The 27,500-nt window shown below is 39.7% G+C and overlaps 4 protein-coding genes across 8 annotated transcripts; 1 reads left to right on the forward strand and 3 right to left on the reverse strand.

Annotated features, from left to right (window-relative positions):
- Positions 1-100: 100 nt before the first annotated feature.
- Positions 101-25,888, reverse strand: LOC111328560 (uncharacterized). 5 transcript variants are annotated; one of them, XM_088741935.1, is made up of 18 exons: positions 25,623-25,888; positions 19,896-19,975; positions 18,816-19,052; positions 17,961-18,046; positions 11,813-12,034; positions 10,659-10,940; positions 9,479-9,607; positions 8,160-8,243; positions 7,196-7,306; positions 6,484-6,537; positions 6,016-6,113; positions 5,625-5,737; positions 4,974-5,315; positions 4,121-4,272; positions 3,612-3,724; positions 2,782-2,906; positions 2,308-2,451; positions 101-2,035 (listed from the first exon to the last, which is right to left on the reverse strand). In XM_088741935.1, exons 2-18 carry the CDS (start codon positions 19,963-19,965, stop codon positions 1,758-1,760), a joined length of 2,640 nt encoding a protein of 879 aa, XP_088598061.1. In that variant the 5' UTR covers positions 19,966-19,975; positions 25,623-25,888; the 3' UTR covers positions 101-1,757. The 5 variants fall into 5 exon arrangements, with proteins under 5 accessions (XP_088598061.1, XP_088598060.1, XP_022788758.2 ...); XM_088741934.1 differs by lacking the exon at positions 25,623-25,888 and adding an exon at positions 20,671-20,807; XM_022933023.2 differs by lacking the exon at positions 19,896-19,975.
- Positions 14,134-15,365, reverse strand: LOC148718707 (uncharacterized; the record flags this gene model as incomplete). Its single annotated transcript, XM_088741989.1, has 1 exon — positions 14,134-15,365. A coding segment is annotated over one exon (975 nt), but the record flags the coding sequence as incomplete, so codon positions are not given.
- Positions 20,200-22,863, forward strand: LOC111328561 (uncharacterized). Its single transcript, XM_022933024.2, has 2 exons — positions 20,200-20,427; positions 20,631-22,863. The coding sequence occupies exons 1-2, from the start codon at positions 20,219-20,221 to the stop codon at positions 22,252-22,254; spliced, it is 1,833 nt and encodes a 610-aa protein (XP_022788759.2). The 5' UTR covers positions 20,200-20,218; the 3' UTR covers positions 22,255-22,863.
- Positions 22,315-23,744, reverse strand: LOC148718708 (uncharacterized; the record flags this gene model as incomplete). Its single annotated transcript, XM_088741491.1, has 1 exon — positions 22,315-23,744. A coding segment is annotated over one exon (843 nt), but the record flags the coding sequence as incomplete, so codon positions are not given.
- Positions 25,889-27,500: the final 1,612 nt, after the last annotated feature.

Below are 27,500 nucleotides of genomic sequence, written 5' to 3' on the forward strand. Positions count from 1 at the left end.
AGAGAGTGCGCTAAAGGCCTTACTCAGCGGGGGAGACTCAGGGCCATATTCTCCCTCCCTCCCAACTTCCTAGAAAGACCCTAGTGAATAACACAACAACGACAAAAACAACAATTTTATTTGCCACGGACTGATTCACTGATTAACCAAGGCTCTGTGTTTACTGTACTGGGCAAAATGTATTAATTAACCTTACAAAATTCTTAGATAGTGTACACTTACAGTCCGAGATCTTGAAATCAGAACCATTTGCACCTGTATCTGAGCCGTAAAAAGACCCAATCGTACATCGATGTCGCTATTTCTAGAATTATTTAAAAACTGGGCTTCTTATGAAAAGTCAGCATTTGCTTAGACGATTGTCAGTCTAGTTTACAAACAAGAAGGAATGCGTTAAAGGTGTAACTGAAAGGGGGAATCCTTGGGGCCGTGTTAAACTCCTTTCCCCGCTAAGACCCTAGTGTATCGTGTAACAACAGAGTTAATAGAGGGAACAACTATTAGCTCTGGTAACAACGACAAATACTACACAATTGTCTTTGACAAGGTCTAATTCACTCATTAATAAGGCTCCGCCGTTACTGTGTGATGCACAAATTGAATTAAGATTCTACAGACTCCTGAAGTCGTTAACAATTCAATTCGTACCTATACTTATCATAACCAGACCAACTTCTTGATGATTTCAACTTAAACCTAAGCCATGGAGAACAATAAAGGCAACCTGAAGAGTTAAAATCAGACGCGTGAAAATATTTTTATACCAATCACGAATCAAAGTTAACTTGAATCGTGACGTAAAATCCCATGCCAATACAACAAAAATTACCCGAGAGTAATGCTTTGGTTGGAGTGACTTTTCTTATAAATCATCCAATGAGGAACGTTCTGATGGCGTCAAATTCCTATACGCTGCTTTGAAACTTAGCATTTTTAAGTTTGCCTAAATACCCACGGGTTTATGCATTCCGACGATACTAATTCTGACTTTTGAACTTACGGAGGCGACCTTTATATCTCCTTATGAGACACTACTGAAAACAATAATACATGCTCTTCCCAAACAACAAATTCTTCTTCACCCAAATTGGGTCATTCGTTAAATTCCTTTTCTTCCTTTTACCACTACAGAGAACAATAGACCCTTTCAAGGTTAACGCCGCCATTTTGCCGGGGGTGCAAAACTGCTGGGGCGAACGCAAAATGTACAGTGAGTGTATGGAAAAAGTTGAGAAAATGATGCTCGATAATTTGAGGAAGGTTGACATCGTGCAATTTCTATGAATTACAAACTAAAGATACCAGACCTACCAGTTTACCGATCAAATTTGAGAAATGAAGTCTCGCGAAAAAAGCCGCAAATTAAGATTTTGATTTTCCATATATTTGTCTCTAAAACCAAATCGCCGTTTCCGGGAAAATTTAACAGCATTTGTATGAAAAACTAAAAATAAGATTTCTCACTTCTCAGCGAGCCTGAACTCTTCACATTTAATCGGCAACATCTTTTGCTAAGAATCTTTACTCCGTAATTCATAGAAATTGCAGAATGTCAACCTTCCTCAAATTATCGAGCATCAATCTCCCGACTTTTTCCATACATTCACTGTACATTTTGCGCTCGCCCCAGCAGTTTTGCACCCCCGGTAAAATGGCGGCTCTAACCTTGAAAGGGTCTATTAAAGGGGAAATATCATTTAAAGCGACGCTAAAATTTTAAATGCTTTCCTACAGATTTCTCTAACAACACGTTTCAGCTACTGTTGCTTCCCCCTATTTGTAAACAACAAAAACAACAAAGCTAGCACTCGGTAAGCAAATCCCATGGCAAACAAGACTGCTACACAAGTGTTGTAGTTATCCAGTGTGTAACCATTCCTTGTCGATAACTGATGCACATAGTGCTCCATGACTGCTGGGTAACGAACAGCTTCCTTTTCAAATAGCGCCTCCAGGTACCAGCGGCAGTAAGACAGACTGTAAATCACTGGACCAAGGGTGCTCTGTGCCATTTTACACAGTGTAGGAGAACTGCCTGCAAAACAAACACGGAACAGAAATAACATTGTGTAATATATGAAAGCGATCCTCGCAGTAAGGAACCCTACTTATGTAGTAGTGGAAATAAGACCTGCAAAAAATTCAGGCCCGCACGGGATTTGAACCCATGACCTGTGGATGTTTTTAGTAATGAAGTCAAATTGATTTACGTAACGTTGTTGAGTTTCGATCTCCATTCAGTGTCCCATCCCTCCTCTGCCTTCCCCTTGTATAACTGTTTGTCACGATAACCTTTCCATTGCTTACCTGCCACAAGAGAGGAAATCAGAGCAAAAGTAACTGATGCCATTTGTGAGTTTTTGGGGCTGAAGATAGCGGATATGCAGTATCCCACTCCAGTGCAAGCGAACTGAACTCCAAGTGTGGCGATGTAATGAGATATGAACTTGGCTGAGAAAACAAGTTTAAAAATTTAGAAAAAAAGCGTCTAGATTGGAATCTGAGTGGTGTGTGGGGGAATTAGTAAAGACTGTACGACTTGTGCGATTTCAACGCTTGTATTCACAAATTTTATCGCCTTGTGTTGAATATCATGTTGCCAAAAACTTATTTTGGTCACCTACGGGCATGGATAGGCGCTGCATTGTGAAGAAATCAGATACACAATATAAAGGGACCTTTACCAACTATCAGGTTATTGGATAAGGCAAACAGAGGCAAACCCTTTTCAACAATCATGAAAATCCACGCCTATCACGTAAAAAGGACATCTATTTCTACCTCTCGGTGCAATCAGTGGGTACAGCAGGCTCAAGTAAACAACAGGAGTGATGAGGATTACTGGAATCTGAGCGACATTAACAGCCACAAAGTAGCTAATCCTGTTGACACCAGCTGCGGCTTCACTGCAAAGTTAAATTTACAATGAGGATCACATAGGAATAAATGGAAGTAACAAACCACTCACACTCCAACAATACGAGCCATTTCCAAGAAAACCAGTACATTTAAGTCAGCTTCCTCTACTTATTACGTTTTCGAAAAGTGGAAGGAACTTTTTTTGCTTCCTGTTATTCTTTTGTCCCAAAAGTGAGCTGAAAATTATTTTTTGCCCAAGTATCGAAAAAGGAAGGATCCATCACAGCCGTCTTCCTACCGATCACTGTTTCCGTTGCCGTTTTGTCGCTCTTCTACTCGTTTTCATAATCAACATCATCGTTGTTGTCTTCGTTGTTGTTGTCATCGTAATTTTTGTCCTCGTCCTCATTCTCGTACTCGTTCTTGTGGCCGTTACCATTAAATGAATAAAAGGGGAAAAGTTTTAAAGAAACTGTGGTGTCTCGTCAATGGGAAAAACAAGGTAATTATGGTTTTATTAACCGACTTGATAGTTTAAATTGGCCACCGTAAAGAGTCTCAAAGCTGATGTTTCGAGCGTTAACCCTTCGTCAGAGCGAAACCATCAAAAACATGTCGTTTCGTCTTCGTCATTATCGTCATTTTCAATGTCGCCGTCGTTGCCAAGTTTTCGTCTCCATTGTCATCGTCGATCGTATTTTTGACTTACTTTTTACAAAGATCACGCAACATAATTACCCTTCCCTCCTTACCGCCAGAAAGTAGTCCTGGTGCTACCAAAACATCTCAACGCAGATAACATAGCGGTCAGACCAATTGCTAAGGAACTGAGGGTGACGAGAGTGAAGAATTCTCCAAGGGGAGCCTGGTGAAAGAAAAAACAAACCTACTTTGAAGTGCAAAGAACTACTGAATCTAAAACCTGCGACAGAATGAATGCAGAAAAGCCGGCAATTCCTTTTTTAGCAAAGGGAGTTTTTAATGAATGTCGCAAAGCGCGACTGAAAAGCTAAGCAAAGATGATGTTACTGACGACAATTTAATATCCAGACTTTCGGAGCTTTCGCTTCTTTACACAAAATGCTTATCTGCGCATGCAATGCACTTTAGTTTTAACTAACAAATCTCTCTATGACTGATATGCATAGCAGGTTTCCAAAAACGACTGCCTTAGTTAAAACTATTCCGCGGGCTGTGTATCATACCAGCGATTTAATCATCCACTGCAAATTACGTCAAATACGTATAAATGCCGACTAACCTCTTTTCTCAGGGCCCCTAGGGTACCCCCAGCAAGTAACACCAGGAACTGATCCAGAAGAAGTGATCGTGACAAACGAAACTGCAGCCGAATCTCACGACGTAGAAACGTCAAAAACTGAATAAAGAGGTTGGGCATTTCTCTGTCTTGATCTGAAAATAGAAGTTTAAAGGTCAAAAATGGATCTAGTTGAATTGAAGAAGGGGCTTATGGAATATGGTGTAGAACACTAAAAACGCAGGGATTTGGAATGTGAATGCCCCGTAACGGTCAACGAGCTGCTGACGTCCATTATCACGCAATTTTCTATTCAAGCCACAGAATGCAATGCTTCCAGTGTTGCAGCAGCGCGCCTGTCCCGACGATTAATCTACGATTATTTAAATTATCATATCTTTATCGATGCCAGGCTTCTTCAACTTTAAACGTGTCAACTGCAAAAGAAGTAAACAAATTACCCTAGCAGTTTGCTGCAATCAAAGAGAATGCCGAAAAGAGGCTGAAAAAAACCAGGCTTCGACGGACCGTTTGAACAATTCGTTTGTAAACAAGTTTATCTCCCATCGTAATTTAACCGTCATTTTAAACATTCTTTCTTTAATGTTTGGATTTTTCCTTAACACAATATATAATCTCTGAAGTAAACCTCCAACTAGGAATTAACATGTAGATCGCGAGATATCGTTACGAATGCGAACCACCGTTGAATGTGGAAACAGCTTTACATGAGAGATTTTTGATGCGACTGACAATGCCTAATCAAGTGACAGATATATGCATGCAAAACTGGCGGAAAAGCATCGATTAATGACGAGTGATCGATTGATTCCGACATTCAATAACTACTAAGTACCTTTATTTTGGCTTTTCTTAAACAGTCCCAGAGTAGATCTGAAAGACACTTGCTCTATTCCGTCATTCTCTCTCGCAACTGGATCTGCCCGGCTCCCATCAGCATGGTCCGCGCTCGTGTTATTTTCACCAGCGTACTGCTCCCAACGCTCGGGTAGAGTACTGGATGATTGATCAACGTCCTTACACAGTCCGCCGATGACATCCATATAAAAATCTGCTGGGTTTACTTTATCAGGTTTTTGAAATCCAAGCATTTCAAAGTAGTTTTCTGCTTCTTGTACACTTCCTAGGAAGACGGTTCGTCCACCAGGCGCAAGAAAGAGAACTTTGTGGAATTTGCCTTTAAAAAAACGAAAATATAAGGTTCTTTTTCGAATGTAAAATGAACACCAAGGTAAATTATGGAATACATCTGCAAAACAACGATCAGAAAAGGCGGTTGAATCAGAAATCTTAGGTTGCAAGAATGCTGCCCAAAGGGAAACAGTATACAAAACGAATCTTTTCGCTATTTCTGTAACCAAAACTTCTACTCCCTTAGTAAAGTACAAGTACAGTAGAATCACAAAGTGACATCTGTCTACGCTTTGAGACGGCAATTAACCAAAATCAAAAATAAAACGTTTTGTGCTTTACATATCAGACTTACTGAATATTTCGTATCTTGGCTGATGAATGACGCAAACAATTGTCAGTTTCTTTTTTTCGGCTACGACCTTCAACGCCTCGACAACCATCAAACTCGAAGTGCTGTCCAGACCGCTACAAGGGAAACAACAAAGAACATGCAGAGTTCAACGAATCCAGTATGCAAAGCCTTAGAATGTATAATCAGGCGACGAAAGTAGTAAACTAAGGACCAATGGACACGAGTCATGACATTTTCGCTCTATTGTGCCTTCAGTGGCTGTGGACTCGAAACATCCTCAACCATTTCATCACCTTTAAATAAACCACGGGGTAAGAAGGAAACTCACGTATCACACCAAGTCATGCAATTTCGCCACCTCGCTAAAGAAGCGTAGAATTTTCTGTCTCACCTCGTCGGTTCATCGAGAAAAAGCAACGTCGGGTCAGTAACCAATTCCATTCCTATGTTGACACGTTTTCTTTGCCCTCCAGAAATGCCTCTTGATTCCTAGTAAGACAGTATAAAATAGAACAATTAGCCAAACAAATAAAACAAATAAACATTCAATTCTGCGAAGATGACACTTTCGTCTGCACGTGAAACCCGAAATGGCAATAGAAAGAATCAAACCGAAGTAATGTAGCCGAAAACTGTTTTCAAAAGTGTAAAATTCTCTTCTAGTGGAGGATTTTGTAGAGACACAAAAACAGCCCGTTGCTGGTGTCATGACAGTATAATGGCTAAACAAGGGTTAGTCTTCACAGTTTATGCAACGAGCCCTGTGAGACACTTAAGGGTTTTGGATTGGACGACATCTCCGATGCTGTGAAGCATATTCTCTAAAAGGCGACCATTTTTCTCTATAGAGAAATCATACCTCGTCTCCAATCTTCGTATTCTTGACATGCGCTAAGTCAAGAAGATCCAAGACCTGTAAAGTCAAAAGGGCCAATTTCACTGTTTTAATTTTATCATTCATTTGAATATTGGTAAAGTGAAAGGGGGTAAGACAAACCTACCTACAGGGCATTAGTAACATTCAGTTCTGGTACCACACAAGATTTTAATCGGCAAAAAAAAAACAAAAAAAAACAAACAATTGTTATTCTTTGATCTTTTTACATAAAAAGATCAAAAAAGGGATAGTTTACCCTGCAAATAGCTAGAAAGCTAATCGTGGCGGGGCAAGACAAATACCTGAATAACATAATCGTCTAGTATCTTAGGATAAGGAGTCGTTATTTACACAGTCACACAATCACGGAGTCACACAATCACGGAGTCACACAATCACGGAGTCACACAATCACGGAGTCACACAATCACGGAGTCACACAATGACGGAGTCACACAATGACGGAGTCGCACAATCACGGAGTCACACAATCACGGAGTCGCACAATCACGGAGTCACACAATCACAGAGTCACACAATCACAGAGTAACAGAGTCACAGAAAAAGATAAGACATTTCACTTTGAAGGTGTATCTATTTACTTACCTTTTTAATGGTCACGGGCATTTTTATATAGTTATCTTCTTTTTCTAAGATATCAAATAGCAATTTACGAAGGACCTTTGCGACATACCTCGTTGACTTTTCTTTTCCTTTCCTCTTTGGAAATCGAGGATGGCAACCTGAGATTTGCTTGATAAATCAAAACCTCCTTAACTGTCAGTGTTCTGTGCATGATATCTTCCTGATGAAAAAATTGTAAAAGTTCATCGGACACAAATAGTGTGGATAGTTACAGGTTTAATTCCTTAGGGGCCGGAAACAGGAGTTTCCTTTTATCCTTGCGCTGAATCATATTCTGTTTAAGTATCATTTCAAACGCTGCATGAACAACTCTTATAGTCCCAAGCATTTTAGGAAATACAACTTAAATTATAATAAAATGTTTAATCGTCCTGAGCACGCCAACAAGAGCGGCCACCGCCTGCTTTGGAACGAAGTAAAGTTTACTAATCGAGATACACACTGGTACACAAGAAAAGTAGAGGAAGTTATCCACACAAGGCTTAACCCTGATGACATCAACAGAGATAGGGAATCAAAATTCCTGAAGCATGGATATCAACGATCAAGAAACACAACGGGGAATGGTACGACAGCGAACTGCCGACGGAACAACTTAAAGTCAGACCTCTCAGGAAACCAGAGCTCACCGGAACGATTGGTATCGAAATCACATTAGATCCCTGTGATGCAAATGGCAACTCGTGAGCAATGGACCCCATCGCCTGATGAGGACCAGCACTAAGCAGTCGAAACGTCGCGATCTACATCTCAAGTGACTTCATCGTGAGACAATCGATTAAACAGTTTATTATTACTTATCATCCCGATGAGCAAGATCGCCTTTCAAGATATTAACTTAAATCAACTCTTAAAGGAATTGTAAATTGTATTTGACTTCTTTCTGTGGTTAAGGATAGCAAAATTCTCCCAAATGCCGACTTGCAAACAGATCTTAAGGTAATATCTACATGTACCGATGGTATGTGAAAGGACACAGTAGCTTCTCCTTTAATTTTTTACGCGAAACTAACCTGCGGAACAAATCCAGTGATGTTTCTGAAAACACCCAAATCTTGTACAAAGTTATCGTTGATGAAAAGACTACCAGCGCGTTTCTGAAAACAAAAAAACTGCGGTAAGCGGCCCTGAATTCGTTAAGTAGACTCTCATGCTCTCTAAGAGCATGTTGTATCAGGTCTACCAGTTCTGCAGATCTCTCTTCAATCTTTCTGTCGATCAAGTCAATTACTTTCACACTTCTGAAGTAACAAGTTTATACCGCTAGTTGAACATACTAGTTATAGTGATGATTGCACTGTCGCAACAGTAACTTTTATTTAAAAAAAAAAAAAAGAAGAGTACTGGTGAAGTTGCAATAGTATGGTAGTACCGTAGCATTGTATCGTAAGTAGTTGTGGCATTGAAAATCTATCATTGGCAACAACAAAAATAATACGAAAAAAGGCCTAAAACAGTTCAACCGCAAGTTATCGCAATACCATATTTTTTAAATGATAAAAATATTTATTTTCTCCAGGATCGGTTTCGGCTGGCTGTAGGCTCCCACGGAGAACTAACCATCGAACCATCCCTCGCATTACGACCGAAACAGGTAGACTGTTTTTTTCGGAGACGCGCGAAACAGTTGCTGCTGGAGAGAAACATATTGAAATTAAGCACGTGATCTATCCCTGACGCCTCGAAAGTAAGCGCACGTGATCGCATTCCTTCACATTGCTGAGAAACAAACGATGGCAGGCTTTTCCAGAAAAAAAAAGGAAGGTCTTACATCCGTGGTAAAAGCGAGGACGATAGCCTGATGTGTGTTAAATCGATTCAATTTTAGCTGAAAAGAAATATTGTAGAACGCTTAGCTAAATCATGTTGTATTACTCAACAAAAGCGGATAACCGTCGACAGACATTAAAAGCGCGGGCAAAGAAATGCGAAAGAATGTTATCACGTACGTTTGCCTTTTGTGCTAACATCTTTTAGTCACGTGACCAAGAACAATCGTCTTTGTCGCTAACGGCAACTGTTACGCACGTCTCCGGGAAAACAGTCTACATGTTTCGGTAGTATTATTGGCCGCTTTTCAGTATGATCCTCATTATTACTACACCGGCTTCGGTTCATGCATAGTTAATCTCCTCGATTAACTATGGTTCATGACATCGAGAGAAAGTGAAGCCTAAATATCACCAAGAAAAGCTCTAATTTCTACAGCATCGAGGGAGTGATCGCACCCTCGGACTCAAGAATGCTGAAGTAAACAATTGGCACAATTCACTCGAAATTTCAGCTCGAATGATAGTACTTTTGTTATACTTCTTTCACATGGAGAACTAACCCCATAATAAGCTTTTCCACTCAAAGTGTTGAGGAAGGTTGTTTTGCCGGATCCAGAAGGACCCATTACCGCAGCTACTTCCCCAGGTAAGAGTTGACCGGACACGCCTTGAAGAATGGCCACCTGTGTCTGTTGAAATAAAAAGAAAAAAAAAACAACCCAGAACGTATTACTACATAAAACATTCTATTACCTACAATGTTCAATACACATATTCTTCCTTTTTACTCCTTAGCGTGCTGGAACTCTTGCTTTTACTCCGAGTCCTAGGTACCCTGGAGATCGTTTTTTAATTTCCTTGATTCTCTTTTGCGCCTCATCGAATTTTATTTGAGTGCTAACAAGCTCCCCTGCGTTACTTCGGCCGCAAAAAAAAAAAAATAATAACAATAATAATAATTAATCATACGAATAACAAGATGACGATGATACTATCATTAATAATAGATATTAATAATAAATTTCATGTATTATTTCAATAATACTGATAGTTACGTATGATGCACGATCCTCGCAGTAAAGAGCGCTATTTATGCAATAGCAAAAATCAGACCTGAAAAAAATCAGGCCTGTACGGGATTCGAACCACTGACGTCTGCGATACTAGTGCAGCGCTCTACCGATTGAGCTAACAAGCCAACTGGGAGCAGGCCGTTGAGTTGATTCGTAATAAACCCGTGATGATAAATCAGATACGATGAATATATGACTTCATATATTCATCGTATCCAATACTGATAGTATCATTAGTTATCATAATTATCATTATTGTTATCAAAGTTTCTAACAATATTATAGTAATCATAATAATAGCACTAGGTAGTGGCAGTGGGAGCAGTGGCAATAACTGTAATGATGGCCTGTTAACACCCAGATAAGCAGATAAGTGCAGATAAACTCAACAGGTTTCTTTAATCTACACCAGCGAGGACGCCATGTTACAGTACCATGATTCTTTGCGCACCGCTAAATCTCTATAACAGTAGCGAAATGTCTAAACACTACAATAACAAGATCATTTTCGTTACTGATAGTGCGCTATTAAATAACGTCTTCAGATTCAGAAGTAAGAAAAATACTCTTCGGCGATGATTCGTACATGAAATTGACCGTTACTCTGAAATTGGTTCCTAAAGACATCCTTCCCTCCCTTCACCCATTGCATAACCAGCTAAGTTACCTTTTTAAGTGACAGGCTAAGGTTTTCAAAGCGAATGGTGATGGTCTGTGTCTTGGGCTCTGCCTCCTCTCGGTATTTATCCAAACTGCTCCTGCTGGTCCACTCTTCCATTCTGACAAAGTGTTTCTTTGTCACATAACGTTCAAACAGTTCTGTAAGTTTTTCTTCGTGGTGGAAACAGTACAAAAGCAACAGCATGACCAGTAATATTCCAAAAATCAGTAAAATACCACCAGGAGCGCTAACAGGAGCTGAAGACCCTTTCTTGCATATGGAGAGAATCTAAAAATAAACCAAAATAAGACAGTGCTCAACAAGTGATGTTTTGCCCCAACAGGGATGGCATCCTATACGTGTCTGCTACGCCTATATTCACAACGAACCATGGAAGACGAATTGATCAAGTATTACCTTACGTGAATTATGTTTAACACAGTTGCAAAACTAAAAGCTTAGGATATGCATTGCAGCTTCGACGTGGACAGCAAAGCAGCAAATTCATTACCCTAAATCAGCCTTGTTAAAAACAGCTTCACTTCGAGAGGTTTGTGGCTTTGGAACGGTCTATCTGAGAGGCCATGGCAAGCACGAACTTGATCCTTATTGAATCCAGTTGCAACAATTTCTTCCTCGGAAATGAAACATAGGCCATATAATTCACCAGCGGAGTAACAATTAGCCGAGCCTATTTCGAGCTTAAAGTATTTCCATGAATATATATGGTTTTTATAGTCTTGGAACTCAGTTTTCACATGGAGAAGTAGCTTCAAAAAATCCCGTTAATCTCGCATCTGTCTGTAACGGCTGTTTCCCCTTTAGAGTTGCCCTTGGATGTACACTATTTAAGCAATAGACGACATTTTTCTGGGCTCTATAACAGCCACTTGAGATGTTAGGAGAACACGAGGAATGCTTATAAATCACGAGCCGAAGGCGTGTTATCTATCACCTTTCGAAGTGTTCTCCCTAAAAATCGGAAAAATGCGTTCTATTGCTTTTATGACGTAATTAGTTACATGCGGGCCCTATAACCTGACAAAGTATCTGCTTGGATACTATTGACTAATCAGACGATGCGCATGATGTTCATTATGTTATAATAAATAATATGGCGAATTATATCAACTATCTCTAACGAGAGGAGATACTCTTACCGGACAGTTTTGTGGTTCCACGCTTCCATTCCGACAAAAGTATCCACCTGGACACGTCTTTTGAACGGTAACGTTTGGGCAAAAGTTGCCTTGAGGACACGGAACTGGGCGCTTGGCCCCTGGGCAAATATACTTCGAAGGTGTTCGAGGATCAAAGATAGGGATGGACTGGGAAGGACTGCAGCATTTTCCACTCTCGCGACACAATTGAGGCGATTGTTTCTAGAAAATTGAATGAAACTTATTCGTCAGTCACACAAACTACAGGCTCTGTCATTACAGATATGAAATCGTAGAGATCGTCACTTAGAACATAGTAACCTCAATGTACAATTAAAAACGCAAACCTAATAAGCATTGTATTTCTTGCATGGATACTTAATATAAGTTTATTTTGTCTAAAAAGCTTCGGGTCCAAAAGCTTCGTCTTTTTGACATTCACGAGGCCGTCATCTCATGGATTACCGACTTCCTGTGTTGCCGAAAGCAGCGAGTGAAACTTGGTCAAGATTGTTTTTCAGAGTGGCGTGATGTACCGGTGGGGGTCCCCCAAGACACCAAATTGGGCCCCTGGCTATTCATAATTATGATCAATGACCTTGACATCCCAGGTTGTGATCTGGCGAGGTATGGTGATTCTACGATCTCCGAAATAATACCTAAGGGACACCAAAAAAAAAAAACATCCAAACTGCTGCGGACGCCTTTGCTTCGCGTGCTGCCTCGGACAAGTTCCAGCTAAACGAGACGAAGTGTAAGGAAATGAGGATTTGTTTCAGTACAAAGGAGACTCTCTCGATCTCGATCCTATTGCTATTAATGACAAGCAAATTGATCTTGTTTCGCATGCCAAGATCCTTGGTGTAAATGTTTCGAGCGACTTAAAATGGAACCATCATATTGCCAAGTTGTCAAGAAGGCTAGGAAACGCCTGTTTTGTCTCTCAGTTCAAGCGCTCAGGTCTAGGTTCCGATGAATTAGTACAGTTCTATCGTAGCTGCATTCGCCCTATTACTGAATATGCCTGCCCGGTCTTTCATGACAGTCTACCCGTGCATCTTTGTCGCGAGTCAGAGGCAGTACAAAAGAGGGCGATGCGTATCATTTTTCCAGGTTTTCCTTACGACGAAGCGCTAGTTAAGGCAGGACTTGTAACTCTGTCAGGCAGAAGACAAGCCCTGACCGACTAACTTTTAAAGAACATTTTGGAAAACAAAGACAGTAAGATACAATGAATATATGAAGTTCATATATTTTGAACTGCGGTATTAAATACGTATGATGCTCGATCCTTCGCAGTAGATAGCGCTATTTATGCAATAGCAAAAATCAGACCTGAAAAAAATCAGGCCTGTACGGAATTCGAACCACTGACCTCTGCGATACTAGTGCAGCGCTCTACCAATTGAGCTAACAAGCCAACTGGGAGCAGGCCGTTAAGTTGATTCGTAATAAACCCGTGATGATAAATCAGATACAATGAATATATGAAGTTCATATATTTTGAACTGCGGTATTAAATACGTATGATGCTCGATCCTTCTTTAGTGTGGTTCGAATCCCGTACAGGCCTGATTTTTTTCAGGTCTGATTTTCGCTATTGCATAAATAGCGCTATCTACTGCGAAGGATCGAGCATCATACGTATTTAATAACGCAGTTCAAAATATATGAACTTCATATATTCATTGTATCTGATTTATCATCACGGGTTTATTACGAATCAACTTAACGGCCTGCTCCCAGTTGGCTTGTTAGCTCAATTGGTAGAGCGCTGCACTAGTATCGCAGAGGTCAGTGGTTCGAATCCCGTACAGGCCTGATTTTTTTCAGGTCTGATTTTCGCTATTGCATAAATAGCGCTATCTACTGCGAAGGATCGAGCATCATACGTAAAGACAGTAAGCTTAAGAATTTAATCCCCCTCCAAAATACTAACCTCAGGAAGTCACGCATGTTCAACTCGGTTTTCAAGGCCGAGATATTTCGTAAAATTTTCATTGTTTTAAATGCACTCAAGGCATAAGATTTCTGATTCCTTATTTTAATACTTTGCGCTTGTAGATCTAGTTTTAATCCCTTTAATTATGTAGGGATTTGTATATATATATATATATAACAAGTTAATAGGCCTCGAGCCAACAACAGTGACGCCGCGCCAGAAGGATCCAAAAGGATTTACAGTCCAAACCTGGATAAATGGTAGGAGAAGTAGTGTGGTACACGAGGACGGACAACTTCGAGCGAAGGAAGACATATACTCAATATAAAGTCTAAAAAGTTTAATAGAAAACGTTTCGGTCCGAGACCTTCACCAGTTGTAATACAATGACTTAAAAATTCCTTAAATAGATTTCTATAGGGCGTGATGACACATAAAAAAACACAGTAATTACTACGCGAGAAATTATCACTATAAAAAGAAATGGAAAAATTGTCGAACCACTGAAAATGTAAAGGAACCAGCGTTGACTTGAAAGGCGAGAATTGTACTAAAATTCCCAATTAACGCTGAGACTGGGGCCTTTGATGCCCGCCCAATTTGAAAAAATTCTCCGCATTAATTATAGTTTATTCTTTATTTGGAGTGAAATTCCTGGCGCTTATTCAAGCCGAAGGGTGCCAGAGAGAACAGCTGTGCGCTCCAATATGCTTCTTTGGTAATTAGAAGTTTCTCGATGTTACCTGAATTGTTTACTGTTGCCTGCACTTGATCAATGCATTGGAATAAGAAATCGCTTAAATCATGTGGTGTTTTGTTAAAATGTACTGCTACTTCACAGGTCTTTTTCTTAGTGACCATAGCAGACTTGCGGTTGCGAAATCTAACCCTAAAGTCATTTGTTGTGGAACCAATGTATTGTAGGCGACATTTCTTGCACGAAGCCAGATAAATTATGTTCTTAGAATCACAGGAAAGTTTCGATCGTATCTTGTAACTTTTGCCTGTTTGAAAACTTAGAAAGGAATTAGATTCAACCAAGTAGTTGCGACAAAGATCGCATCTTGTTCTATTACATTTAAAACATCCCTTGACCTCGGCAACCCCTTCGCTTTCAGTGTTAGGGCCATAACGGGATGGCGCCAACAATTCTTTAAGGTTTTTAGATCTGCGGAAGGATGCTATGATGGAATTTGAAGGAAAAAGCTCTTTTAACTTGGGATTGGATTCCAAAATACCCAGATGTTTTTTAATGATGCGACTTACAACAGGTAAATTTGGATTAAATGTGGTCACAAATGGGAATAATTTCCTCTTAGATCTGGCCTGAGTCCCAAGTAGATCAGTTCTAGGTATGGTAGAGGCCTTACGAAACTGGTCGTCCACTAATTTGGAAGGGTAACCCTGAGTAACCAGATAACCCTTGTATTCGGTTATTCTCTGGACAAGAAAAGCTTGTTCGGAGCAATTTCTTTGTAACCTCGTCGCCACACTATAAGGGATAGCTTTGAAAACGTGTTTAGGATGAACACTTGATGGTGGGAGATAGAAGTGACTATCAGTTGGCTTGGAGTAAACGTCTGTCCTAATAAAACCCTCGATAATGTGTAGTTACATGCTCCGAACACATGCTCCGAACGCATTTTCAGTGGATTCGACAATTTTTCCATTTCTTTTTATAGTGATAATTTTTCGCGTAGTAATTACTGTGTTTGTTTTTATGTGTCATCACGCCCTATATAAATCTATTTAAGGAATTTTTAAGTCATTGTATTACAACTGATGAAGGTCTCGGACCGAAACGTTTTTTATTAAACTTTTTAGACTTTTTATTGAGTATATGTCTTCCTTAGCTCGAAGTTGTCCGTCCTCGTGTGCCACACTACTTCTATATATATATATATATAGATAAATATTATGAGAGGAAAAAAGGACGTAACTACATTTCCCGACAAGCCTGTTTCGTGAATCGCTTCACTCTTCAGGGGTTTAATTAAACCCCTGAAGAGTGAAGCGATTCACGAAACAGGCTTGTCGGGAAATGTAGTTACGTCCTTTTTTCCTCTCATAATATTTATTCTGCTCTGCTTCAACGTATTGAGCACTGTTCCACGCGAAAATCGACTTGCAGACTTCCTATATATATAGATATATAGGATCCTTCTGGCGCGGCGTCACTGTTGGCTCGAGGCCTTTTGACTTGTTATATATATATATATATAACTAACTGTAGACAGAACTATATATATATTAAAAACTGGATCATTGGATAATACAATTCAAGACTTAATTGGCTTAGCCATTATGGTATACGAACCAATATACCATAATCTACAACTAAAGCAAGCGTACGCGTCAGCTTAAAATTAAAAGGGAGCTAAAAAATTTAATAATTTAATTTAACGTTTTTAATAAAACAGTTATTCCACTCGCGCTTGTTGGATATGGGATGATTACATAGCCAACTCGGCGCTACGCACCTCGTTGGCTATCTATCATCGCATATCCAACGCGCGCTTGTGGAATAATTGTTAAATATATTTTTACCATGTAAATATGGCGTAATTCAACTCTTGGGTTGCAAAGTTATTATATAAATAAACTATCCATCTATCTAAAAATCCAAACCCCCTTTGAGCGAATTTGTAGGGTATGTAGATTTTATTGATTTTCGCGAAATTTTGCCAAAACATCCCAGGGATAATGAAGAACGAAAGTATGTCAGAGAATTTTGATGTTTGAAATATTTTTCACGTGGTGTTCATTCATGCAACACGTTTTGCATATTTTACGCTGCTCCAACTTTTGATGCGGATAGCTAGACAACCAATCAGAATATCGGAAAAGCCTGACACTTAAGTTGATTGATGCCTTGTGAATAAGACTGTACACCCATTTTGCTCTTGCTGCGGGATCCGATACCCGATAAATTCAATAGAACGACCGTCGGTCGTTTCACGCTTTACCGGCCCCTGACACTTTCTAAATGAAAAATGCCTAAATTAAATTTTATCGTAAACTACATTTATTAAGCTTTCTTTTGATGTATGGTTTGTTACGGTTTTCTTGAAACTAGCGCGCGTACGAATTTTTTCCCCGAATGACACCCGCGAAGGTGGGAAGTAACCTTAATAAATCCCCTCGTGTCTAGCAAGAAGAAGTAGCCCATGTGACTGGGCCATCGCAAGGTTACTCTTCAGCATTTCATCAACTCCATTAGGCTCCCCTCACAATTCGCCGGTACCCATTCAGACTCTTTGGCAGAGTGTTATGCCCACAAACTTATCGGCCAGTGTCGAACCCGTACTTATCGACCTCGAGTGCAACGAATTGCACATTTGGCCACCGCTCCTCTCACTCTGTCTTAAACACGAAGGCGCGCTATATAAGGAGATGTGCCTTAGGTACCTCTGGACCATTTGTCAATCAACCGTCGTGTGATGTAGAACTCTAAGAGCCAAGTCAGCTTGAGCTATAGTTAATCCAAAGCAGTGAACAGCGGGCGCATTCCTTAAAATTGTTATTTGTCTCAATCACAATACAATGGAAACTGTCTTTATTTGTGGCGGTAGATTTGAGATCGAAGTACGTGGTTCGCACGTTACATCATTGCCACCATGCTGGTGGAAGTAAACAATAGATATCTCATTAGCTCCTTTTGTTCGTCCACAAGCATTTGATCCTTTCACCATTGTTACCCCAGAGGCACCGAAGGCACCTCTCCTTTTATAGCGCGCCTTTGTGTTTAAACACGAAGGCGCGCTATATAAGGAAGTCTTCCCTGGGAAGACCTAGGCTCATTTGTCACTCACCGTTGACGTGTGCAGGTCAAATTTAAATGCTGGTAGACGAACAAAAGGAGCTAATGAGATATCTATTGTTTACTTCCACCAGCATGGTGGCATGAGGTAACGTGCGAACCACCTACTTCGATCTCAAATTTACCGCCACAAATAAAGACAGTTTCCATTGGAGAAAGGAAATACAAATCTCAAAAATTCTTGTATTGTGATGAAGACATAAAACAATTTTGAGGAATGCGCCCGCTCTTCACTGCTTTGGAGTAGCTGTAGCTCAAGCTGACTTGCCTCTAAGATTTCTACATCACACAACGGTTGATTGACAAATGGTCCAATGGGACCAAAGACCCCTTTTATAGCGCGCCTTCGTGTTTAAGTTGATAATGAAGGAAAAAAAAAAACTTACCGTGGCGTTAACTAGTTTATCTCTGACACAGTATGCTCCCATTGGGCATGGTACGATACAGACCTGGTCCTGGGGACAGTAGAAGCCTGAAAATATTTATTAAGTCAATATCTCCACAATCGCTTAATTGGTGAGGGTTAAATTCACTCCTCTCATGGAGGGGAATGTAAAACCGCACAAAAATTGGATCAAAACGGAAAAACACATGCAAAACCGTCTAACCGATGCATTTGCACATCTCAATTGTCAAAATCCTAATCGATCTGATACTGTGGTTACAAGTGGAGCAACCTAGGTTTCGTGGCTATTCGAGATCAGCAGAGGCGTTTAACTGCTGCTCAGATCGAACAGAAACCGGAACGCAATAAGAAAAACCGAAAAAGCACATCGGATACCAAATCCGAGTACCCGTCAAAATTTTTAACGAAAATCGAAAACCAAATGCTGAAAACGGAAAATCCGCAAAACGCAATGATCAACAAAACCGTAAAACCGACGTGTTTTGGCACAACAGCCGAAAAACCGATCTAAAAAATAGCCAAAATCGCAAAACCGCAAACCCCAATGCCCCCCTCCTCATGAGATCATGTGAACGGTTTTGTTCTCTTAATTGCGCTGCTCCACTATTTATTTCATTAATAATTCCATTAGCGCACGAATGTTATTGATAGTAAATAGCTTTTATCCATCAACCGCGAAAGAAACAACTATTTTTATCGAACTTCCGCATTTACAAATTGCTAGGAACCTTGGCTACTCACTATATTTCAATTAAACAAACAACCGGAAGTGGTTGCGACTTCAGACTTCGGAACGACAAAATGATCAAATGTCAAGCAGTAACAACAAACTTACCTTTAGGACAGGGTTCGAGTTTTCGCGAAAGTTTGTTCAAGAAAAATCCTGCCTCACAAGCTGACGAGTTTTGAGGTTTCATACAAAACGGTTTTCCCCCGCTTCTCTGCGTTGGACTTGATGTCATCACTCTAGGGGTAGGTGCCGCTGCTGAAGACCTACACGGTTTTACAAACGGACAACAGACATCGCGGTACTTTGCGGGACAGCAGGATGCGGGTAACTTGTCAAAAACATCTGCAGACAAAGATTGCAGAAACAGTTTGGATTGCATATTACTTTTAATTCAATTGATAGAAATATCAAAATCTCTATGTTCAAGGCACTTCTGAAGAAGCCACTCTTTCCCGAGCCTCACTTTTCGTCCTTATTTAAAACTTGTTTACCTTTTACCTTGAACAATATTATTTTATCAATCTTTGAATGTTGTCCTTCAGTAATATTTTGGGTAAAACAATAAAAACACTAACGTGGCCTTGAATTACTGTAAAATATTGTAGAAGTCTGAGCTTTCGCCGCTCAACGCCATCATCAGAGACGGGTAAGATAAAATATTTTGAGAGGGCATACCAACCTGTGTTTATCAAGAAACTCTCTTTACCAAATTACATGCAAAAACTGTAACCAAGACTACATCAGGAGCACCACTCGCTCCATCCACGACCGTGTGAAAGAACATCTCAGAAGCGTAAATTCATCCGTAAACAAACACATCACTATATGCCAAAACAAGGATTACAAAGGCATTTAAGTCAAAATCATTACATTAGAAAACGACCCGGCAAACCTCCGCCTATTTGAAGCTTTTTACATAAGGAAAAACAAAGCTACACTTCACTCGCGAGAAGAATGCATTTAATTCGCGGACCTATTGTTCTAAGGCCTCCCATATCACACTGGATCCTCCCACAGTGACACTGGCTAGCTCATTAGTATAGTGACACTTTTCTCCCGTTTATTCGGCTCTCACAGAATATTTTATCTTATACTTCCCTAATGATGCCGTTAAGCGGCGATAGCTCGGACTTTACAATATTCTACATTATTATATGGCTGTGTTTCACAAGGACTGGGACCTACCGAATTCACGAGTTTGATTCGCTGAAATCAATATTGAAAGCGGTCTAGATTTTCCCATCCAGACCGGCATCTAGAACGGTCTAGAAAAAAAGGTACAAAGAATATAAAAAATTGGCATGCAAGACAGCCATATAATAAACATCTTATTAACCGAGCTAGGTCGGTCTGTATGGGAGAATCTTGACCTTGGTTGCTGGTACAGACCTCACCCCTCGGTCAAGATTCTCCCATACAGACCTCCCGCTCGGTTAATAAGAACTAAGCAATTCCCCATGTTCTAAACGAGTTGGGGATTGGGTCCGAATTGGGACCGCAAAGCATCTATGGATTGTTTGAAGGGACAGATTTTCCAAATCAATTTGGCTGAAAGCGAGAGCAAAGCCAAACTAACTGTTAAACTAACTCAGGAAGATATTCCTGGGGCAAAACTTCCAAGGGATTCTGTTGAAAAATGTAGCGTTGTCCAGTTGAAGAGGTGGCTGCTTTGCAGAGGTGCAAAAACGACGGGAACAAAGAAAGCTTTAGTGTCGAGGTTCGTATCGAAGCTGGCAACTTTTAAACTAAGAACCTTTACACGCAATAAGTTATTTTTATTTATAACAACTTTATTTGTAATTATATGCCTTTTCAGAATTATTATTAAAATTTCCTAAGAGTAAAAATTTAATATAATCGAAATTTTCGAATTTAATAAAGTCCTCTCGTACTTATGAGTGCTCTAATTTTGACTTATAGAGTACACGACTACATCAAGCATGGATTTGATGTTAAATACTTGCGTGATCCGGATGGCGGCGTCAATTTGTTACGGAAAAAAGCTCAACTTGGCGTACTTGAGAATCAAGAGCCTGAAGTAAAGGATTCATTCCCAAAAGAAGGATTCCAACCAGATATAAAGGCACTACCAAAAATATCATTTGGAACTGTGTGGAGATTTATGATCGAAGGTGTAGAATGTAAAAAGCAGCTCTCCACTGCTAAGCCACTTGTTAAAGGATTCAACTTTTTTAAATCTGGTCATGTCCTGTACATAGGCCACCTACAACAAAATGGCAAGCACTACATCAAAAGCCAAGTCCTCCCATCTATGAAAAAGGACAACGTTTATACATGCTACTTAGTTATTAGTTCACTTGGAAAGATGCTAAGAGCCCACTGCAAATGCCCTGCTGGCATAGATGGGAGATGTAACCATGTTGCATCAACACTTTTTGCTTTAGAAAACTATTGTAAAGTAAGGGAAAAACTGGATGAGTCTGATGAGTCATGCACCTCCAAACCATGCAAGTGGAATGTGCCACGAAAGAGAAAAGGTGCAATACAGCCCATAAATGAGATGACTTTTGTGAAGCACGACTACACGAAAGAGAAGAAGATACGTAAGCTTCATCACTCTCCAGTAAATGCAAACCAAAATGCTTGTCGCGATGAAAACAAGTCAAGGTTTTTTGAAATGATGAAGGAGTACCAGAGGGTATCAGGAAACACTGTAGCTTGGACACATATACTGCCTCAGGAAGTAAAGAAACTTCACGATGTAAAGGATTCTCTGCTTTCACCAGTCAAATGTCATCCCGTGTCAGCAAAAGAGCTAAAAGAAAAGTTTGAAAAAGCAAAGAGAAATCTTATGGTTGATGATTTACAAAGGCAAGATATTGAGGAACAAACTAGAGGTCAATCAAACACTGAATTATGGCATCGCCACAGACAACCAAGGATTACTGCCACAAAATGTTACCGTGTAGCTGTACAGAGAGAAAGTACGTCCCCTACTAAGATAATTAAAGATATACTTGGTTACAACAAGGCCTATCAAAGTAAGTCAATGGAGGAAGGACTGAAAATGGAAGACCAGATTATCAATGATTACAAGCTTCTCAAGCAAAGTCAAGGAGATGAAGGCATAACAGTCTCAAAATGTGGGTTTTTTGTTTCAAAAGAACATGGTTACCTTGGTGCTAGCCCCGATGGCCTTGTACATGATCCATCAGCCTCTGATTCTGAGGGACTTATAGAAGTTAAGTATGTCCAGACATCAAAGGATGAAACACTAGAAAAGGCATTGTTACGCAAGAGCATTTGCAAAAAGAACAGTAATGCATTGAGATTAAATGACAAACACAAATACTTCTACCGAGTCCATCAGCAAATGTTTGTTACTGGAAGAAAGTGGACAGATTTTGTTGTAAAGGGTTCAGGCTGTGATTCACTGTTTTGTGAAAGAGTACATTTTTCAATAGACCGCTGGAAGTCTATTTTGCCCAAGCTAGAATCCTTTTTTAATTACTGGATTGTTCCAGAACTTGTGTATCCTAGAGTCAAGTATGGAATTCCTAAATTGAATGCTCGTTCAGTTTAAAACAGTCAAAATCAATGTGTTCATTTCAGTAAAAGTGTGTAATTTAAGAAAACTATACAATGAAATAGGCAAATCAAAATTTAATGGGAATTAGTGGTTTGCCCAAATTATGTTGCACACTTTTTAGTACTATCAGAGTGTAAACAATATATTTGTGAAGGTAGAATGGTTTTCAAAAGCCTGTGAAACACGTACTAAGTTTTGTACATGTTTAGTGCTTTTCTGCTTAAATGCTTTTGTTTCTATTGTTTAATACTGGCACTATTAGAAAGTAAATAGTATTAATTGTTTCACAGGTTTTTTAAAAACCACCCTATAGGTATTTGCTATAGCTAAGATTAGATAAACTTTGTTTTTGAAAGAAACAGTGATCTGTTTTGTCTATACACATTAACTCAGTATTTTTATACATTGTACACAGTTATGTTCATATTTGACTGAGTAAAATATTTACTAACTACATGTGTAGTGTGCTTGGATTATTGTAATGACTTATAACCAGTCTGGTTACAGTCCAGTGGTATGATGGCAATATCATAATACATTATCAAACACTAGTTTATCAATGCTATTTTAATGCAAGGCAATAAAACATAAATCCATACCATTGTTAAGTATTAAAATGTTGCTTTATATTCACATAAATTTTAATTAATCAAAGGAGGGTAAAAATTAGAAAGTCCAGCCACTACAAATAACATATCAGATGCTATGGGGGCAAGAGTAATTGGAATTCGGTGGTCAAAGATGTGCCAATTCTTTATTCTCTCCATCAATCGCTCAACATGTACTCTCAAACTGGCAACAATCTTGTTGTGGTTGGTTTCTTCTTTTGAGAATTGTGTATCTTTAACCAAAAATGCTGGTCTAATCAGTTCTGCTCCCACAGAAGCAAGCTCATCAGTGCAGTTGAACCCTTTGTCTGCCATAACTTGATCATAAGGTTGTAACTTGTCCAACAGTCCACTTTGAGCTGTTATTTCCTTGTCAGAAGTTGAACCAGGAAATAGCTCACTGACAAAACATAAAGCACCACTGGGTGTTATACCAAGCAAGGCTTTCATCGTCGTTCTAGACTTGTATGACGAGTAGCAAGCAGATTGAGAATTAAGTGCTGAAGGTTTCTCCATCTCAAACTCTGTACAGTCCACAATAATGACACAGTCTGGATAGAAGGATTTGAAAATGTCAGGCATGTAGAGTTTGAGAACTTCCCTGGGTGGAATAGTAATAAGTGGCTCAAACTGTCCCCTCAGAAATCTCGTCCAGGCCCTTGAAACTTTGGATACAAGGGGTCTTGAGACACTAAACCGATGAGCAAGGTCCTTTTCCAGCAATCCAAGCCTTAATCTCACTAGTGTCAAAGTAAACTCTTGGAACTTGGTTAAACATCGAGGTCTGCCACACTGAATTCCTGGGTGCGTTCGTTCATGTTCATATTCAATATGCTCTGCTGCATCTTTGTAAATATGACTCGTCTGTCCCTTCAATCAATCCATAGATGCTTTGCGGTCCCAACTCGAACCCAATCCCTGACTCGTTTAGAACATGGTGAATTCAAGGCCACATTAGTGTTTTTAATATTACTTATGATTGGCTTACTACCTTCACTTTTCTTCCTCCTTAAACAGGAGACTTAAGAAAGATTTATGGCTACATAATTACCCTCGAGTGCGCATTAATCCTCGCCTACACTCTTTTACTCGATAAGAACACCTTACTTTGGTGCTAAGGCTATACATTTTTATTTTTTCGCGATTTGAGCCTGAAAACGTTAACATGTTATTAAAGGTTTGTGGTAATTAATTAATTCAGACGTGACCATACTAAGTTCGACTACAAACTGAGGTGTTCCTCAGTGTATCATGCAATACCTGCATTGTTAAATGTTAAAAAATGTCTCAGAGTAACCGAGTCTGTTAGACCACAGTTTTACATTTGTTTTACCTTTATTTCTATTTCTCACCAAAAATAAGAAAATGAGCTGCTCTTAACTAACCCTCAGCCTGGGTATGTTCTCAGTATGTGATTATCAGTCTGAACGCTCATATGAAAAAGGTTCTAATGAAAATAAGAGTGATTTTCTACCGACATAATAGCCCATTTCCGAATTACTCTTGGCCTCATTTTCAAAACGAGTCCTGGTGCTCATCCTTTCATATGATAATAAGTTTTCATTCACATGCAAATTAAACTCATTTTCACAAGAATGGTTGAGCACCAGGCCTCGTTTTGAAAATGAGGCCAAAGGTAATTCGGAAGTGGGCTATTTGTGAACAAAGAGATGTCGCGTGACTGCGTGACAAACATTAACACTCAAGCTCTTTTGGCGGCCGATTTTCCACAGAAATAAGGTCGAAAAGAAAACAATAAAAACACTAAAAGGCGTTTTACAAGGAGTAAAGAGAGTAAAGTGACTTCCTTTTAAGAAGATGGCCCTTCCTTTTTGGCCACAAACCAGCTTAAAGCTTAAACAATCAATAGCCCGTTCGCATATTTGTCTGGCGCACTGTCAGAAGCAGCCAATTTCAAACGCACCTCTTTGAGGAAGACGTCCATCCAGCTTTTTAACCTTATAGAGAAAACAATTCTGGTGGGAGCATGGGTACTCACTGTCTTGTGATTCTTCACAAGAACGACGAACTCGTCACTTTCCCTTGCCATTCTGTTGTATTCCTCGATTATCATGTTCGCGGCGAAAAACCATATTACATCGGTGGATAAAATAAATTAATGGATCTCGTGATATTGTTGACTTCAATTTTAAGTTAAGCATATGCTCTAGCTAGTGCTGTAATCGGGTCTTATGCATAAGAAGGGAATTTACAAATTTAAGCTCTTTCATCCTAGCCACCGTTGGCCTTCTTCGCGGCCAGCCCTCCCCCACTTCGTCGCCCTCGAAAAGAAAATTTAGTGGAAGTCAATATTTCATTCGGGATGTAAGAATTAGCTTGAAAGTAAAAATAGCGTTCATCATGATGGCAATTAGATTCTCTCTGAACTTTGAACGACAGCTGGTGAGTATGAAGACAGTCCATGTGGCCGAGTGTTTCCTTTACCCGCTCGATTGGGTTTCCAGAAACCATTGTTGATCCCATTTTGTCCGTGTGATCGAAGAAACCCTGCGTGATATATTCTGTTCCTTATGATGTTAACTAACGAAGCGAAGTGTTACTATATTGGTGAAGTATACCGTGTTAACCAGACAAATGTAAACAGAAATGTTGAACCGAATTAAAAACTCAAATAGCTTCCATTTGCAAACTGTCGGGAGATGCTAACGAAACCAACCCAAAGATTGCACAAAATTATGCTCATAGTTCGTAAAAAACCACAAGGTGTATTAAAAGAGCGAGTAAATCTCATACCTCCGCATTTCTCGCCATAAACCACTTGGGTAACAGAAAGTCCGAGAATGAAACAAATTACAGCCGCCAAGCGGAGAGCCATGTCTTCTTCGTTCTCCAAAATTCAACTGCTTGTGGTTCGGCAAATCACAAAGATATGAATATCTCACTCTCACACCTATGAATTTATCGCTTTCACACTATCCACATGCCGCGCCTGGTGTATGCCAGCACAAGTTACTGCATCTCGACAGCCTGAATGTAATCCTCATGAGACCAATTGATTGCGTTGCATCATGGTCGTAAAACAAAAGTTGACTTATTTGCACCTTGACGCATTGGAGTGAATTACTTTGGTGGCAGCGAGATTGCGTGAATATACGTAGATTGTAAAGGGGATTCACTGTCTGTTTCCGTTCCTTCGAAAGTTAAAACGTTTGACGGGCCTGCGCGACTCCCGTCATTCCTCCGTAACGAATTCTTTCTTAGGAGGCAACTGATGTTATTTAGAAAGATTCGAAACTGCAATGTGCCTAAGAATTTCGACACAAATGGCAACAGTTACACTCATAACCGATGGCGGGCTGAGTAATTTGAGTCAGAAATTATATTCCTAGACGCAGGTTATTTAACAGGGAATTGACCCATGACATGGAAACGTATACTGAAGAGACAGACCATGTAATACACGAACTTTTTCCACCGAGCGTGACTACGGGATTTCAATTTGTAGAAGAAGCTCCACGCCTCTAAAGAACGAATTTGTCTCGCTCCAAAACGTACGGAGTTTCAAAATACCCTTCGAGAATAAAGGAAATCTATATGAGGGCTTTGAGAAACGTATCTCCAGAATTATTACTTCAGGAGAGAGGTATACTCTGAAACAAAGAAGAAAATTTTGCCCTTTGCGCACAGAAGAAAATTTTGCTCTTTGTAACACAATCATCATTCGGCTTTGCCAAACCTCAAGAATATACAGATAGGGCAATGAAAACTCAAAACTGACCCTTATTATCACATGGCAAAGGAAAGTTATCAAGAGTTATCCTTATAAGAGCTAAACTTTGAGGGTAGAAGATTTAAAAGCGCTAACGAATGTTTGGAGACGCACAAGCCAATCAACACCTTTCAAAGGTCGACTGCTTTTTGCTTTCCGGCTTTCCGGCGTGTCACCTCAGGCAAGGTAGATGTTTTCATTGATCAAGTGACTCTTTTCATTGCTCTAGTTAAACTGTCCTTCATTAAATGATCAAGATAGAAGATTTACCACACAACACTCGCGATTAGTTAATTTTCCTTCACTTGCGAAAGTAAATTTTTAAGACGATTGAGTAAATATAATGTCTTGGCCGTCATAACGCTATGTAACGCAACACACTAAACGCAACAATAGGCCTTTGCGCTCCACAAAAGGATCTCAAACACTATCAGACACTATCACTTAAAATGCATAAAACATTCCTACCGTTGGAGCGTGTTTGAGCGCGTTTGGTCAGAGCTGTTGAAGAAGGACCAAAGTGGCGATACAAATCTTTGAAAGGCTTCAAACTACGACGTACAACGAATTTGACCCTCTCGAAAACCGGTCTCAAATTACATGCTAAACAATAGTGCTTGCGTTTGTCCTTGAGAACGATATAATACGTGACAAATACGCACAAAACATTCTTCTGCGAGTTCAGGATATATCAAACTATATTCACCTATAGTGAAAGAAAAAAGATACGGCCTAACTTTTACGGAATATTCAGTCAAAACTCTGCTCATTTCTACCTCTTTTACCGCCATATTGAAAATAACGCTACCACAATGCAATGCAATCGGAGTGTGCACACCGCCTGAGGCGTCTCCATATGGAAACAAAGACGCGTGCGGAAAATTAGGATTTGATTACGGATA

Source organism: Stylophora pistillata, chromosome 12, assembly GCF_964205215.1.
Source record: "Stylophora pistillata chromosome 12, jaStyPist1.2, whole genome shotgun sequence".
NCBI lineage: Eukaryota > Metazoa > Cnidaria > Anthozoa > Scleractinia > Pocilloporidae > Stylophora > Stylophora pistillata.

Coding starts and splice junctions, on each gene's coding strand:
- LOC111328561 (XM_022933024.2), top strand. CDS start 20,219: ATGGATTGTTTGAAGGGACAGATTTTCCAAATCAATTTGGCTGAAAGC. Junction 20,428..20,630: donor AAGAAAGCTTTAGTGTCGAG/GTTCGTATCGAA, acceptor TTTGACTTATAG/AGTACACGACTACATCAAGC.
- LOC111328560 (XM_022933023.2), bottom strand. CDS start 25,704: ATGGCTCTCCGCTTGGCGGCTGTAATTTGTTTCATTCTCGGACTTTCT. Junction 6,538..7,195: donor GGAAAAGAAAAGTCAACGAG/GTATGTCGCAAA, acceptor TTGACTTTACAG/GTCTTGGATCTTCTTGACTT. Junction 5,738..6,015: donor TTTCTCGATGAACCGACGAG/GTGAGACAGAAA, acceptor TTTCCCTTGTAG/CGGTCTGGACAGCACTTCGA.